This window comes from Ylistrum balloti, unplaced genomic scaffold (genome assembly GCF_031769215.1).
Source record: "Ylistrum balloti isolate Yb309-2 unplaced genomic scaffold, AGI_CSIRO_Ybal_v1 Utg370654, whole genome shotgun sequence".
Classification (NCBI taxonomy): Eukaryota; Metazoa; Mollusca; class Bivalvia; order Pectinida; family Pectinidae; genus Ylistrum; species Ylistrum balloti.
In genome coordinates this window covers 463,337-481,084 of record NW_026782397.1, presented here as the reverse complement: position 1 = coordinate 481,084, position 17,748 = coordinate 463,337, and the positions used below count along the sequence as shown (strand labels likewise).

The window sequence follows — 17,748 nt, the reverse complement described above, 5'->3', positions numbered from 1 at the left end:
TAGTTATTTACACAAGTAATGTAGGGATGATTGTACTGACCTGTATTTTACGGGATAAGGTTAAAATGATAAATTTGAAATAAGGATGTTAATGTTCTTGCAGAGTTACTTCAATGATAATGCCTTGACTCTGATCCGGACACTCATCACCGGCGGAGCCACGCCGGAACTGGAGCAGATTCTAGCAGAAGGAGCGGGGATGAGGGGAGGCTACTGTACACCTAATGTTCTGTCTAATCGGGACAGATGTCGGGTCGCCCAGGTATCTCTGTTCGACGGACCTTTGGCTGCATACGGCGTAAGTGTTTTCAAAATTGGAAGGAAACGTTTAATATTCGGTTGCGTTATACAGTACAATTAAGCATTAAGCATAATAAAAAGCGAGGGTAACCAGATATTGATGTTTAAAGTTTTGTTTTGAGGTAATGAAAGTTTTATTAAATCCGGAATAAAAATCAGACGTTTTATGAAAAATTAAATGTTTAAAATTTAAACAAATGACAGAATTTACGTTTAGCTTTCTTTCCCAGGATGAAGGTCATTACGGCGAACTTTTTGTGAACGCGTTGCGTCACCATGGCATCCTATGTATAGGTCTGTATAGGTTCCGAGATACCAGTGATAGCCAATCTAGCCCCTCATCAAAGCGCTATGTGATCACCAACCCTGCAGAGGACTTTCCTCTTCTCCCAACCGATCAGGTAATTATACCACGAGTTCTACTTACATAATATGTGTCAGAATATTTTCACATTAATACTCACATTTTTTCACATTACAACTTCATATTGTCCATTGTATTTTAAACAGTTCATCTTTGCGGTTGCTGTGATGTCATGTTTATTTGTTGTTTCTCATTAGCATATTCTTAGTTTTATCATTTATAACTTCTTCATCGTATGGTGCAGTTTCCTTTCACCATGACCTGTTAAATATCTGGCCATTAAGACTATCTTCAATTAACATGTTAACATTGATAATCAAGTGATTCAACATTATCTATATAAAAACAATGTCTTTGTGAAATTTAGAAGTAAAATATGATTTCTATATTTAACCAGTCAAACGATGTAGTACATTTTGTTAATGAGAATTGTATATGTATATTTAACTCCAATATCAATAGGTTACATTTATCACATCGATTACTCTTAGTATTTATGTGTCAAGGTGTAAGTAATCCCCATACGCTTCATGTCCTTTAGATCACTCATGTTTTTCATCAACTTTCTGTCTCTAATTCTCTATATTATAAGTAGCTTTCACCTGTTATGTCAAATATTTTCTGACAGAATTCACATTTTTGTAATTACCAGGGCCCAAATTGGCACATAAAAGTGAAATAATTTGATAATTAATATTGATAATTTTTTTTAACTTTGAAAATTAATGTATTTGTTACATATTTGGCAAGTGTACCTCCTTTTGTTCAATATCCATTTCACCAAATTCATATTTTTATAATATTCATAATATCGGTGTTGCAATACATCCTTATTTCGTTTTGTCTGATACCTTTTAATTATAAAGAAAATATTTGAATGTTGATAATGTACATTTGTACATTTTGTTTCAAAGTTGAGGTGAATTCTGAATCAGACAATATCAAAGAAATAAATAGGTAAAACAAGATACTGGATAAAAGTGATGTTGATGCTGAAAACGAAAGCAATATCTGTGTAACAGGATTTGAAATAAAACGTGTTTTTTTGTTTTTAAATTATGTTCGCTGTTTATATCAGAAAGTATATTTTGATAATTTATATATGTTCAAGGTACTTCTTTTTTTTTCTTTTTTTTTTCTTTTGAAATTTTGAATTGTGATTCTTATCTCATTTTGGTTAGGGAACAGCATCTTCAAATCTTCAATTTCAAATGCCAAATCCAAACATGATACCTTATCTTTTCCGCTTATATATATCATTCTTGCATATCTCAAAATTTTGAATACTTCCGTAAAAGTGACCTCTCAAAAAATGCAAAAAAAATATTTTAGATACAGTTATTAAAAATCTGCAGGAGAATTAACCAATAATGTATTTGTTATATCTTAATTGCATGTAGAATTAATAAAACATTATAGATCAGTCATACATTTCTTCTTATTTTTAACAAAACTTGTTTAAAGAGATATCAATATTCTATAGATTTTTTATTTAAAATAGTTTATTTGAGGAAATGACTAAACTAAATGGAACTGAAAGCATGAACTAAAATCACAGAACTCCATGAAGTAGTGCATGCAAACAAAAGTGCATGGATTTTCCCCTGTTCGATTGAGCAAACATAACCATTGCCATGCAGTAAACAATAAACAAATACTAGAACAAACAACGACATCCAGGGTAAATTGTGATTCAAAAATAGTAATATTAAAACGTGTATCAAGTACAGTGATATTAACTTCAGCACCGGCTGTTAGTATCACTGATATATTATGTGTTTTACTTTGATTAAACGTCTAAAATCATATTTTACAAGGAATATTTGGACTTTTTGCTCTAGCATTTAAAATCAAATCGTCTCGTTCAATTTCGTAAGTTTTCGAAAATTTTTATACTCACATCATATTTAAAGATCAATTTTATAAAGGCATGCAGCAAAATGCTGTATCACATACACAAGGTCACACGATAAGAAATCAATATATTGGCGAGATTTCAACTTCTCTAATATAATAGATTTGATCACACTTAAACTACAACTTCTCTAATATAACAGATTTGATCACACTTAAACAACAACTTCTCTAATATAATAGATTTGATCACACTTAAACAACAACTTCTCTAATATAATAGATTTGATCACACTTAAACAACAACTTCTCTAATATAATAGATTTGATCACACTTAAACAACTTCTCTAATATAATAGATTTGATCACACTTAAACAACTTCTCTAATATAATAGATTTGATCACACTTAAACAACTTCTCTAATATAATAGATTTGATCACACTTAAACAACTTCTCTAATATAATAGATTTGATCACACTTAACAACTTCTCTAATATAATAGATTTGATCACACTTAAACAACAACAACTTCTCTAATATAATAGATTTGATTACACTTAAACAACAACAACTTCTAATATAATAGATTTGATCACACTTAAACAACTTCTCTAATATAATAGATTTGATCACACTTAAACAACTTCTCTAATATAATAGATTTGATCACACTTAAACAACTTCTCTAATATAATAGATTTGATCACACTTAAACAACAACACACTTCTCTAATATAATAGATTTGATCACACTTAAACAACAATATAATAGATTTGATCACACTTCTTCTAATATAATAGATTTGATCACACTTAAACAACAACAACTTCTCTAATATAATAGATTTGATCACACTTAAACAACAACTCTAATATAATAGATTTGATCACACTTAAACAACTTCTCTAATATAATAGATTTGATCACACTTAAACTTCTCTAATATAATAGATTTGATCACACTTAAACAACAACAACTTCTCTAATATAATAGATTTGATCACACTTAAACAACTTCTCTAATATAATAGATTTGATCACACTTCTTCTAATATAATAGATTTGATCACACTTAAACAACAACAACTTCTCTAATATAATAGATTTGATCACACTTAAACAACACACTTCTCTAATATAATAGATTTGATCACACTTAAACAACAACAACTTCTCTAATATAATAGATTTGATCACACTTAAACTACAACTTCTCTAATATAATAGATTTGATCACACTTAACCAACAACTTCTCTAATATAATAGATTTGATCACACTTAAACAACAACTTCTCTAATATAATCGATTTGATCCCCCTTAACTTCTGTAATATAATAGATTTGATCACACTTAAACTACAACAACTTCTCTAATATAATAGATTTGATCACACTTAAACAACAACTTCTCTAATATAATAGATTTGATCACACTTAAACAACTTCTCTAATATAATAGATTTGATCACACTTAAACAACAACAACTTCTCTAATATAATAGATTTTCTCTAATATAATAGATTTGATCACACTTAAACTACAACAACTCTATATAATAGATTTGATCACACTTAAACAACTTCTCTAATATAATAGATTTGATCACACTTAAACAACTTCTCTAATATAATAGATTTGATTACACTAAAACAAATATGTTCCTTGAATACTTATGTACTAGTTTTAGCTTTATTCTAATATCAGCGCCTTTTTGCGCTCATTTATTGCGCTATTGCGCAGCGCTAAAATATAATTTTATTGGACATGAAAATGCAATATGTTCAATGATTCAGTGTTGAACAGTGTTTAATACATAACTATTGGTAGGTTACCTCACCTATATAGTATAGGATGCTTCATGATAGTTTACCTGCACGTGGCCACTGTTAAGGGTCATATAGAAATAGTGCGAATCAAAAGTAATGCTGATTTGAATTTTGGTCGTCTTTGCGCGAGTTTCAGATTACACTGAGATACGTCGAACCCGCCCAAAGAGCTGAAATAAAAATCCGCTGTCTTAAGTACACATACAGTATAGAGAATGTCCTTTTCATGTTTTTTACTTCTTAACATTTGACCCACAATGTTCGATAACCATGTTAATCATTTTGATGAATGAATAAAAATGTTTGCTACAAAAGTGTATATCTTGATACAGATACCAGTCACCCTGAATTTATTAATTACACCTTATTAATATTATCGATGTACCTTCACGATACACTTATTCTACTTAAATGTGTGTATATACATTTACTTATATTTATATATATCTTGTGTCACCTTCATGTCAAAGAGGCTATTTGGTGTTTACATTGGTGCAGGACGTGACCTTTGAACTGTGTTGACATACATTAATTGGTTTGATTAAGGAAAGAAATGAATGGTTTAGAACAGATAGCTTAATACGGATAAGTATCTCCATTGTGTTTCAATCTCATAACAAATAATAATTTATGTAGGTCATTGAGGTTAACCTCTGTCACAAAAGTTCGAATGGTCACTCTTTCGTGAATGTACTGTCCAATTACCATGTCTTTCTAACTTTACAATTTGTTATATTTTTCATTCTACTATTTAGGTATTTTGTCTTGTGCCATGCAATCTCTCACAAAGTTCCAATACCTCAACAAGTCGGAATGAGAAAAGTAAGCCGATATGTATGTCCGTATTCTGTAGAATATGTAAAGCTTTGGCAGTTTTCCTATGCTTTCAATATTTGTGGCGATGTCATAGAATGGCTTTTTTGCATGCAAAATTATTTCCAACTTGTGTATGTCCAAAAGCAAATTATTTCTTTATTCATTACAGAATGCAAGGTAGGTTGCAAATACACGGAAAATGTATTAATGGTGTCTGTATAGAATATACAGGTTGGTGGATAAGGTACAAAATTTATAATCCATCATATTGATCCTGAATGAGTTCTAGTGTTTTAGTGTATGGAACCATCCGCAGGGATAGTATAGTATCTATATTTAGTATGCATTTAACTATACATGTGATAAGTATAGATGTACTGTTTTAAGACTAAATATATTCTAATTAGTCATCTATGCATGTTTACGGAATATTTCATTTTCATTTTAAATTCTCATAAAGAGAAAATTGAATAAGTTTACGGAAAACGAAAGGACACTTAGTTCAGTTGGTTTTTAGTATTTTATTTAACAGACTTAAATATCATTAGATTTATTTCCTTTAAGTTTAGACTAACTTACGTAGATTTAATTTTGTTTCATAATTTGTCTCAAAATTAATAGCTGGAAGACCAATTATTTTAATCATAGTTTGTCACCTGTATGTGGAGCGCACAATAGTTACTAAAGTAATGTTTGCAAGTGCTTTCATAATCTTAATCTAAAACTGAATGACTGGGGCATTTTGCATTCAGTTATAGAAGCTTTTTCATCAATATGTTTCATATGTTTGTAAGGTATAAGATGATTATGCATTATCAAGAAAAGTAACATTATTATTGATGTTATTACTGCACCACCCGATTGTTTTTTATCCATGGAAGTAATTACCTCCTCGAGTGTGAAAATTCCTTCGTCATGTCAATTTCATTATTACTATTCAGATTTTCTTCTATTGTGAATTGAGGAGTGAACCAACTTTTATACTCGTAATACTGTAACCATCTGATTTCACTCTTCAAGTGCGAATGTCCTTTTTCGTAATGTTTGTATCATTTTTCCAATCCAGATTTTCTGCTGTTAGATATTGAAGAGTGAACCAGTTATCATATTTATGATACTGTAACCATTTGTCTGGTAACAGTCCGTTATAATGCCACTCTTCACGTGTGAAAACTCCTTCGTGATGTTTGTCTTTATCATTTTTCCAATCCACATTTGTCTGGTAAAAATTCGCTCTGATGCGTGTGACTACTCCTTCGTGATGTTTTCTTTATCATTTTTCCAATCAACATTTGTCTGGTAAAACTTCGCTCTGATGCCAATCTTCGCGTGTGAAATCTCCTTCTTGATGTTTACCTATACCATTTTTTGCGATTCAGAATTCCCTCTACGGTGTATGGGATAGTGAATCAGTTGTAATCATGCGACCATTTATCCGGTGAAACTTTGCTATGATGCCATCCTTTGTCAAACAAACCCCTGTTACACTGTCAGCAGCAAACATTGTATGTATACTAGGCAATATATCGAATAGATTGTACAAAAAATATAAAGAAAATTGGTTTTAAAATGAATCTTGTAAACAATAAAACGGAGGTACCACTTGGACGTTTGAAACAGCTTGTTTAGTGAAAGAGTTTGATAGATAATGAATATTTAGATATTGTACATTATTACCGAGCAGGTAGGTATCACATTCACAACTGTTTAACTTAACATCTAACACATAAATTAGAAAATCCAAGTTGTGTTTACACGACAATCAATGGTCAAATGGTTAGATTTAATGCGACTTGAATCTGTTCCTTACGATACGGTTTAGAATTCAAGTGAGGGTTGGAAATGTATATAAGACATCAAAAACCATCATTTTGTAAAATAAAATTTACGAATTCATTTCGAATACAATTATCTTTTCGCGTACCTTCTGGAAATAAAGTTAGTTTTGTGTACTTCTGTGTGTTCTTTTTATGATACTGGACAGTTTAAAAATACTAATTATGGGACAAAAATAGTTATTTTATATGACCCATAGCAAATGGTGGTAAACGCTTTTCTAATTGTACTGCTGAACAGCGCAATACTACCAACACACGAGAAATTTAGCCGGGGTTGATAAAACCAGGATTGAGTGTATGTATTCTTAAAAGTATTGTTTAAAATGTCGAGTTTTTGATAGGTGATTGATCGCTTTTCAATTTATCTACCATTTCTGTTTGTTGTCTTCTCTTGGTTATCGGATACCTTCTATATCATTATGGTGTCCAAATTCTATCCAAACGCGATTCGTTGCGCAGTATGCCTTGTCGCTTTGTATGGCATTATACATGATTCGATCCGATCACTGTTTAAATGTTTCCATATCGTGGTATCCTCCTGAATCGGAGTTGCTGTTATTGCGTTGCATTGCATGCTTTTTTAAGCAGTAATGGCAAAGATTGGGGCTGTGTCCGACATCAGCTTTAAATATTTCAAACGAAAAAAAAATCATTAAAAATGACATGGGTTTCTGTTCCAGACTTTTCTTTGTGCCAATTTTTATCCTCAGCAGCTGACTCTTCCAGAGGTTACCCCATAAGACTGATATGTCTTTATAGTGTATTTGAAATAACGATTGGCAGCTTCTAAAGGAGTGATACGTTCACCTTAGACACTGATGAATAATGAAAGGATTATATCCCCAGTGTTTTTTATTCATTCCAAAACGCCTATATCTATGAATTGTTTACATTTTTCCATCCTGATCTTGTGATGACTTTGATAATTTACACGTGAACTGTCCTGTCAATGCATGCTGTTGCCACGGTTACATGTACCATTGTGCAACACGTGTCCGTGGCTGGTGTGAAATGTTGCATGCTGGGTAGTTGTGGAAATAGTCACGATGGAATCGAATCATAGCTAGGCCGCACTTGCCACAATTACAGCATAAAGTCTGAAAACTATTATTGTGTTATGTTGTCTCCTCAAACCTTTCAATAAATGGACATTGTCCATTAAGATTAGGTTTCTTTCATAAAGCAATTGAACAATATATTATTTATCTTTGTTGGTATTCCTTTCTAAGAAAAATATATCTATAAATGGTGTCTAGGAATTCATCTGATAGAAGGTGAAATAACCTTATTTCTGACACAATGCTCTATATTTTTCATTGCAGGCATTCTGCCTAATGCCTTTCAATCCATCACTTCAAGGAAAAACACCAAGACCGACGTCAAACAGGAGTCGGGTACATAGTACCGAGGTGGAACAAATCCAGTAAATCATGTACGTCATTCTGTGCTGCAAAAAGTCTTCAACTGCCACCAACTGATAGAGTTGTTGTTTGTGCATTGATTGAAGGATTCATATTTGTGTATAGATCCAAAGGGACGTTTACTTTAAATGTCCTACATTTAACATTTGCACAAAAAATAACTCTGAAATTACATGACAATAAGCAAAGGCGAAAGTCACTTTAAAAGCGTTCCCGTAAAAAACAAAATGAGGTATAGGGAAGGAAAACGAGGTTGAACGAAATCTAAAGTCAGTCAATTAAAGGTGAAATAATGACATGTAAGATTACCAAAGAGAAGATTATTCAACCCATCGAATTGTTCACCTCTTTACTGGCAGACTTTTGTGAAATACTCAGACGCTTCATGCTCCGAGATGATAATGACTAGTTTAATTTTTTATATTCCATTTTTATGACGTGCAATAAGTTGTCTTTAATTGTTAGATGTGGTTTAATGCTCTTATAAGCTTATCTAATTATGTGTATGGTATCCATCTTTAATAAACATTGTTATTAGCGTACCATAAAATATCATTAACTTGGAAGCTTTGGTCTTTCCGAACCATGCTTTAACTGTTTTGTATATTACTTTTTTTTACAAACCATATTATCAAATATGATTATTTGGGTCTACATTAATTTACAACAGCACATGTTTTTATGCTTAATACATTGCTAGTCTAATATGTTCGGAAGAGGCTGATTTAGCTTCTCATTTTTTTCATAGAAAACAATTTTATACAACTATTACCTAACGCCTTACTTTGTTCTTATACTTTTTCCAACTTCTGTGTGTGCTGTGTGATAAAGAGAGAAAACTTGTGTGCTTAACCCAAGTGTCAACACACAAGACCACATACAGTAGCGTCAACGCTCTAATTACACAGTCTCGTCACACATGGACACCATACTCAAATATCAACACTCCATTAGAAAATCACGCTTTTTCTGCCGGAGTTTAGAGCTATTGTTTTCTCTCTTTTTTATGACATCTAAGTCAGTGGTTTATATCATCTTTCTATATTGGAAATTAGTGCTACATAACATTGTTCTATTTTCAATAACGAAAAAAATATAATCAAATTATAAGATTGATTATTGCCTTCATCATATTCAAGTGCAAATTTTTTGTATGGAAATTCCCTTTCAAGCGGTGTTTTACTCAACCCGAAAGAAAGAACTTTAACAGGTTTCTTCAATTCATGTACATTCTTGACAAAATACGATTGTGTTGGGTTGAAAATCACAAAATAACTTAAAGTTATACACCGTTAAAGACCGCGTTCTGAACATGTTACTTTTTCATAGTTGGTGAATTTTCCTGATAATCATATTTTTCGTCAGCAGAGTTACAAATATTTAATTATGAAAGTTCATTGATAAAAAACAGTATTATGGGTTTCGCAAATCGTAGTGTAGAATTTGACCTCATTCAAATGTTGATGTTTTATTAAGCTATTGTCTGTACTATCTTCGACTATTTTTTATAGTGTCAAGGTTGTGCTTGGCATCTTTAGAAATCATTTGTTTATATAGTTTTGTCAGGTGTTCATGCCATCTAATGGGAACGCAGAAGACGAACTTTAATTGTGACATAGTTGCGGATTGGCTATCCGAAAGGTCAAATATCATATGCAAATATTATTTTTTTCTGTGAAAAATGGCACTATTCCATGCCGGGCAAAACAAAAAGCATTTTTTTTTCGATGTATATGATCCTGTTGATGTCATTGGATATTCAAAAAATATTCCTTCTTGTAACTAACTTTGATATAAATTCGCGCTTAAAAATCTGATTTAGTGTGAAAATGGCTTTTTTCAGAAAAACCCTAATGTTATGCCCATGTATTTCTATTTTTCCGATGGAAAAATGTTTGGCTTACAATTATTTTTTCACATCAGTCGGATGATTTATAAATTGTGTACCTTTTTCAAACATTGACGCATTTTGCTTGAATGATGTACCTAATTTCGACTGCGTTGTGCAAATTCCACTGGCTTTATAGTCTCAAACTTTTTGGTGTCATTCATGAAATGTCACTTAATTTATTAGTCAGTTTTAATTCTAAAACATATTGTAATCATTATCTGAGGGACGTAGATCCATATTTTATTAGCATCCATTTAACATTAGCAAATATTTGTCTTTATGTATCACTTAGCAAACAAAAATAACTTCGTTAGTGATTGTTAGATTTAATTCAGTGATAAAAGTTTGTGTTTTGCTTTCATTATTTGCATTTAATACTTGTAGTCTGTTCATAAATATAGAGGTTTGACTAATTACAATGTGTCAGTACAGCATGACTAGCGGCACCAATATGTACCAACATCGAGTGAAGTAATTTTGTGATGGGTCGGCGTCTTTCTCCGTGAAGACATTACTGTAGTTTAAGTTCTGTACAACACGGATTGTAACCTTGAACAATTGTATTGTGATCATATCTGTGATATTTTTGCCCCATGGTTTACATTTATTTTTCTATGATAAAATGTTGTGTTATGATAGATAATACACTTGTACATCATGATATATTGGTATTGTAAAAAATCGTTCACTTCCTGTTTGTACATATATAATACGTATTTATCAATTAATCTCCTTACTTTCCCCTTTCTCAAAAATTAAACTTGTCAGTTGTTAAATTGATTAAAAGATCCTATTTGTTCTCGTACATGTATATATTTTAAACTAAAACTAGTATTGTCTTCTTGTAACTATCAACATTCCCATCCTGCATACAGATCTATAATTTGAAACTCTAATTCAAAATTATGTTACCAAATGTATATATTACAATGTTACTAACACTTTCAGAGTGATCACATGTGCTCTGACGTCATCAAATAGTATACAGGTGTCTATTTTAGATATTCGTCGTGCTTGTTTTCCGTACGCGATATAAATTCCCTTTATTGTTGCAATAATTGAAGATAAATAACTGTTGAAATGGCAGATGGATAATTTCTAAAGTCCTTAAACAAATCTACGTTTTCTTTCCTTTTTTCCGAATGGGTCTGTGTATATCCCTTTTTATCTTTGATAAAATGGAGACACTGTACACAGGGTATTTATATATGTATCACAGCAAATGTAATTTAGCTATTTTTATCTAAAATTTATTCAAGACTAAAGTACAATATTACACTAACAATGGTGACACATACGATTCACAAATAAATGATAGATATTTAACGTGAAAGTGCTAAAACAGCGTTTCTCTGTGTCAATATTCTGTGCTATATTATTAAAAATTCAACTCAACCGACTGTGTCTTGCGTATATCAAGCTAATTGGCCCACGATTATTTTCCGAATCACGATTGACGGTTTTCAAAAACCGTTTAACTCAAACGAAGACTTATTTATATAGACGTGAATCCCAAATATTTCATAGGATGCAGTGGATCTTGTTGGCTTCTGTCTGATCTACAACATATGTTTTATGATTCAATTCCTCGAATTATTTTTCTAAGTCATTTTATTTTAGAAACGAAACTGATTACAAACAATATTACTTTGTAATGTTCAGAGTACGTGTTATCTCGTATGATGACATTAACACTATTTTTATTTAAGTCTTGTTTTTTTGGTAAAGTTTATATTTTTTTTTCATTTTGGATATCATGCCACCGGATCTAGATGTATTGCCGTTTTTTTTTAATGGCGAATAAATCAATTTTCCTATAAAACAGAAATCAGAATACTTACAAATACTTTTTTGAACATTTGCATTTCACGAGCTATGTGTTACCATATGTATTTCTGAATAAAATGATACTTTTATACTTACGTGTGTGTCTGTCCATTAAATGTATTTATTTATTTGTTTATTTTTTTTATAACATTTTATTTCACTTCTTTTTACATTGCATTAATTATAACATCAAACAAGTTACTGAAATTGGATACAGAAACAAGTTTTACAACTTATATAAATCCATTTCCAGAGAAAACACAATCTAAATTAAGGACATATATCGTAATATATGAGGAGAAAAAAAACCCAGAAATACTCGTGGTGTATTGTCTTTAGGAGTAGAAGAGGGAGAAAGGGAGCTGGGTCGTTCAGATATACCATGAAACAATTTTGAAATATATACTAAGTGCATATATATACAGTCCACGCTGAATGAAAGACCTGGATATGCGTGTATTGAGAGAAAACAAAGAACTCTCTTTCACATCTGTCCGATCTGAGGATGAAATTTTGCGTACATTAAAAAACAATAATAGATTTTCGTTTGATAACTCATCATCACCGAGTACAAATAATTTACTTAAGATTGGATGAAGTATTGCTGCAAAGACATGTACACGTGGTGGACGGAAAACACTGCAATGTAATAAATAGAGTTCATTTGTCTCTTCCTTCTCCATACACGAACATAAGGGGCTACCAACGAGATTTCTACAGTATATGTAGAATCTGATAGAGCTTCACTCCGTTCTCAATCTAGAGTGTTGAATTTGACATGTCCTGCTACCGATATAATAGAAAGGTAGTACTTTGTTGGGATGATCAAAGAGGTGACTTTTCAGTCTAAGAATCGATGGATCATTTCTAATTAAGTCTGGCAAGGAATTCCAAAGTTCAGTTATACAGAAGGCAGAAAAATAGCATATAAAATCGTACGACAGGAAATTGGACGAAAATTATTGCCGACACGGATAAGGTGATCGTGGATATGGATGTTACGTTGAGGAAAAATATCTTGTAGGTATCGCGGGGAGAAACCGTGAACTATTATAGGAAAACAGATAATTTTATATTTACGTTTTTGTTCCAATGACAACCAGCCTGTTTTAATATTTAATTTTACTTTGCTGGGTTTTTTTTATCTTGACGCTTAGTCGGAAAATGGGAGGGACCGATACCCTTCATCCGGGTTGTTGAGTCCGGATTTTAGTTCAACAGAAGACACCCGACTACCGTCTGCAAGAGCAAAGTAGAACAGAACAGCTCATTTGAACGAAATAGACGAAATTTTAGGAGAAAAAAAATCTTGGAAACAGTTCTATCAAAGACAGAGGAAGGGCAGGATATAGGAGAAAGTTTGGTTGAAACACCAAATCCAAATCCGCGAATGAACCGACAAGTTCCATCGATCGGTCATGTACAAATATGTATAATAAAAACTGAATCTATAGCCCACATTTGTGTTCATTGGTGCGTTTGAATAAAATTATTTGTGTATTGATGTGAGCAGCTGAAGGCGGTTTTTTTTGTTTACATATATAGAGAATACATGGTCAGTGTCTTAAAATATAAGCTGCATTTCGGTGAGAGTGAAAAAGACAAAAGCGGCGAGCTTCTGGCGAGCTTCTGGTGAGTCACTTGTGTTTCTGTCCCGAGCCAAAATGCAGTTTATATTTTAAGACACTGCCCATGTTTTCTATTTATCCTATAACATTGATTGAAAATCAGACTAATGAAACTTTAACAGTTTTGTTGTTGAATCTGTGTATACCTGACATTGACGTTACGCAGAAATTTGCCTGCTCCAGTTTTAAACTTCATCGGATATAACAGCGACATGTAAAATTGCTTATTTCAACAACTATTTCTATTTTCAAAACGTAATATTTCAGAAAATTCTAAGAGTAATTCTGTCGAATTTCGGCACGTGCTGAAGTACAGCTGTTTTCCGTCACTGTCGAAAACAGCAAAAATATATGTGGCAGGTGATTCTGACAATGGGGTGTCAATTGCTGAATCAATAATTTTGAATTGTGGGTAGGTTTCGGAGGACGGTAGACAGAATATTTATGTCTGTATAAAAAAAACATTCAATGCTAATATTTACATTTATATCGACAGTCATTAAAAAATAAATACCAATAACAGCTTAATAAGTTTGAATATTAATATCAAATTATCATTTGTAGACAGAAATTTTCGATAAAGGAAGACCGGAATCCATAGTGACCTCGAGCTTATGTCTATTCGCCCATGAATTCCATACCAATTAAAGATCTTTTTTGTTTTTGTTTTTTGTTTTTTGTATGCAATGTTTCACGTCCTATCAACAGCTGTAAGGTGTATGCGAGTGAGTTAATCAGCGTGTTGAGTGAATGTGTTGTTGGGAGGCTGCGATAGTGTGGAAGTAAATACCCCAACAAGAAACACACCCAGTTATGTTATACCGACAACGTCAAGCCACTTGTTATTGTACCTGTTTAAAGGCTATGGAATGTCGCGGTCATAGGACAGAACCCAAAGCCTTCTTCACAGGAGTAAAGTACTGCCAAAGGAGACATGGAGAAGAAGAAGGATCTTTACAGCAGAGAAATGATTCAAAGTCCAGTCGTCTCTTAAGATCTTGCATTGAGAACAACATGTACCATTCTTACCTGCATGGCAGATGCAGCGCAACAAATGTATTTTTCATGAGTGTTACAAATTGAACCATAGGAAACGTGTAGATCTACATTCAACTCAGTGTCGAAAACGTTACAGCAGGTAAATTTTAGATAGCAAATTTTGGTTATCAGGAAAATTATGATATAAGATAAATGAAAAACACATTTCATTTCTTTTCAGGTATTACTTGTATACAATTACTAGTTATAGAAATCCAAAGGTCTTATAGCGGTTGTCGCCCTTTAACCACTTCCCACACCACTAGTCGGAAAACACTCGGACTTTTTCTGAATTAATCATATCGATCCAACATTCCAACCGATTTTTTTTCGAAGTCATGCAGGTTGACGATATGGAAGTAAGTCATTGGCACGTGTATTTGGGTTGAAAGTAAATATGTCAGATGCATAAACAGGTATTGGAAAATAGCTATCTGACATGGCAATCCGAACCCACTGAACTGTAGCCACATTACACTGAAATACATATTACATACATAAATGACTCTCTATTCGTTAGTCTAAAATATTGATAACATGGACCTTTCATTTATTGTTATTGTACAAGGTAAATTAAGACGTTATTCCCTGTAAGAGAAAAAAAATCAAATTTGGTGACGAAATATATTATAAAATGTTACAAAACATTACAGTTATTACATGATGCAGCAACACACTGCATAAAAACAACACTTCATATAGTGCACCATCACTTTGCATGGGGACGACACATTACATAGAGTACCAACACACTACATGGGGACGACGCATTACATATTGTACCAACACACTACATGGGGACGACACATTACATATTGTACCAACACACTACATGGGGACGACACATCACATAGAGGACGAACACACTACATGGGGACGACACATTACATATTGTAACAACACACTACATGGGGACGACACATCACATAGAGTACCAACACACTACATGGGGATGACACATCACATAGAGTATCAACACACTACATGGGGACGACACATTACATATTGTACCAACACACTACATGGGGACGACACATTACATAGAGTATCAACACACTACATGGGGACGACACATTACATATTGTACCAACACACTACATGGGGACGACACATCACATAGAGTACCAACACACTACATGGGGACGACACATCACATAGAGTACCAACACACTACATGGGGACGACACATTACATATTGTACCAACACACTACATGGGGACGACACATCACATAGAGTACCAACACACTACATGGGGATGACACATTACATAGAGTATCAACACACTACATGGGGACGACACATTACATATTGTACCAACACACTACATGGGGACGACACATCACATAGAGTACCAACACACTACATGGGGACGACACATCACATAGAGTACCAACACACTACATGGGGATGACACATTACATAGAGTATCAACACACTACATGGGGACGACACATTACATATTGTACCAACACACTACATGGGGACGACACATTACATAGAGTATCAACACACTACATGGGGACGACACATTACATATTGTACCAACACACTACATGGGGACGCCACATTACATATTGTACCAACACACTACATGGGGACGCCACATTACATATAGTACCAACACACTACATGGGGACGACACATTACATATTGTACCAACACACTACATGGGGACGACACATCACATAGAGTACCAACACACTACATGGGGACGACACATTACATATTGTACCAACACACTACATGGGGACGACACATCACATAGAGTACCAACACACTACATGGGGACGACACATTACATAGAGTATCAACACACTACATGGGGACGACACATTACATATTGTACCAACACACTACATGGGGACGACACATTACATAGAGTATCAACACACTACATGGGGACGACACATTACATATTGTACCAACACACTACATGGGGACGACACATCACATAGAGTACCAACACACTACATGGGGACGACACATTACATATTGTACCAACACACTACATGGGGACGACACATCACATAGAGTACCAACACACTACATGGGGACGACACATTACATATTGTACCAACACACTACATGGGGACGACACATTACATAGAGTACCACATAGAGTACCAACACACTACATGGGGACGACCCATTACATATTGAACCAACACACTACATGGGGACGACACATCACATAGAGTACCAACACACTACATGGGGACGACACATTACATAGAGTAACAACACACTACATGGGGACGACACATCACATAGAGTACCAACACACTACATGGGGACGACACATTACATATTGTACCAACACACTACATGGGGACGCCACATTACATAGAGTACCAACAAACTACATGGGGACGACACATTACATATTGTACCAACACACTACATGGGGACGACACATTACATAGAGTACCAACACACTACATGGGGACGACACATAACATAGTACCAACACACTACATGGGGACGCCACATTACATAGAGTACCAACAAACTACATGGGGACGACACATTACATATTGTACCAACACACTACATGGGGACAACACATTACATAGTGTACCAACACACTGCATGGGGACAACACATTACATAGTGTACCAACACACTGCATGGGGACAACACATTACATAGTGTACCAACACACTGCATGGGGACAACACATTACATAGTGTACCAACACACTACATGGGGACACAACACATTCACATACATGAGTGACACAACACACACATGGGGACAACACATTACATGGTGACACAACACATACATGATGTACCAACACACTACATGGGGACACACATTACATAGTGTACCAACACTACATTGGGACAACACATTACATAGTGTACCAACACACTGCATGGGGACAACACATTACATAGTGTACCAACAAACTACATGGGGACTTGATGACAAGA

General features: G+C 33.6%; 1 protein-coding gene across 1 annotated transcript in view; it reads left to right on the top strand.

Moving 5' to 3' along the window:
* Positions 1–12,240, top strand: part of LOC132557274 (calcium-activated potassium channel subunit alpha-1-like) — a 92,073-nt gene extending 79,833 nt beyond the window's left edge. Inside the window, exons 23-26 of the mRNA XM_060221762.1 lie at positions 104–298; positions 531–701; positions 5,108–5,174; positions 8,329–12,240. Coding sequence (XP_060077745.1) covers positions 104–298; positions 531–701; positions 5,108–5,174; positions 8,329–8,408 — 513 coding nt within the window. The 3' untranslated portion in view covers positions 8,409–12,240. The remainder of the gene's footprint in view (positions 1–103; positions 299–530; positions 702–5,107; positions 5,175–8,328) is intronic.
* Positions 12,241–17,748: the final 5,508 nt, after the last annotated feature.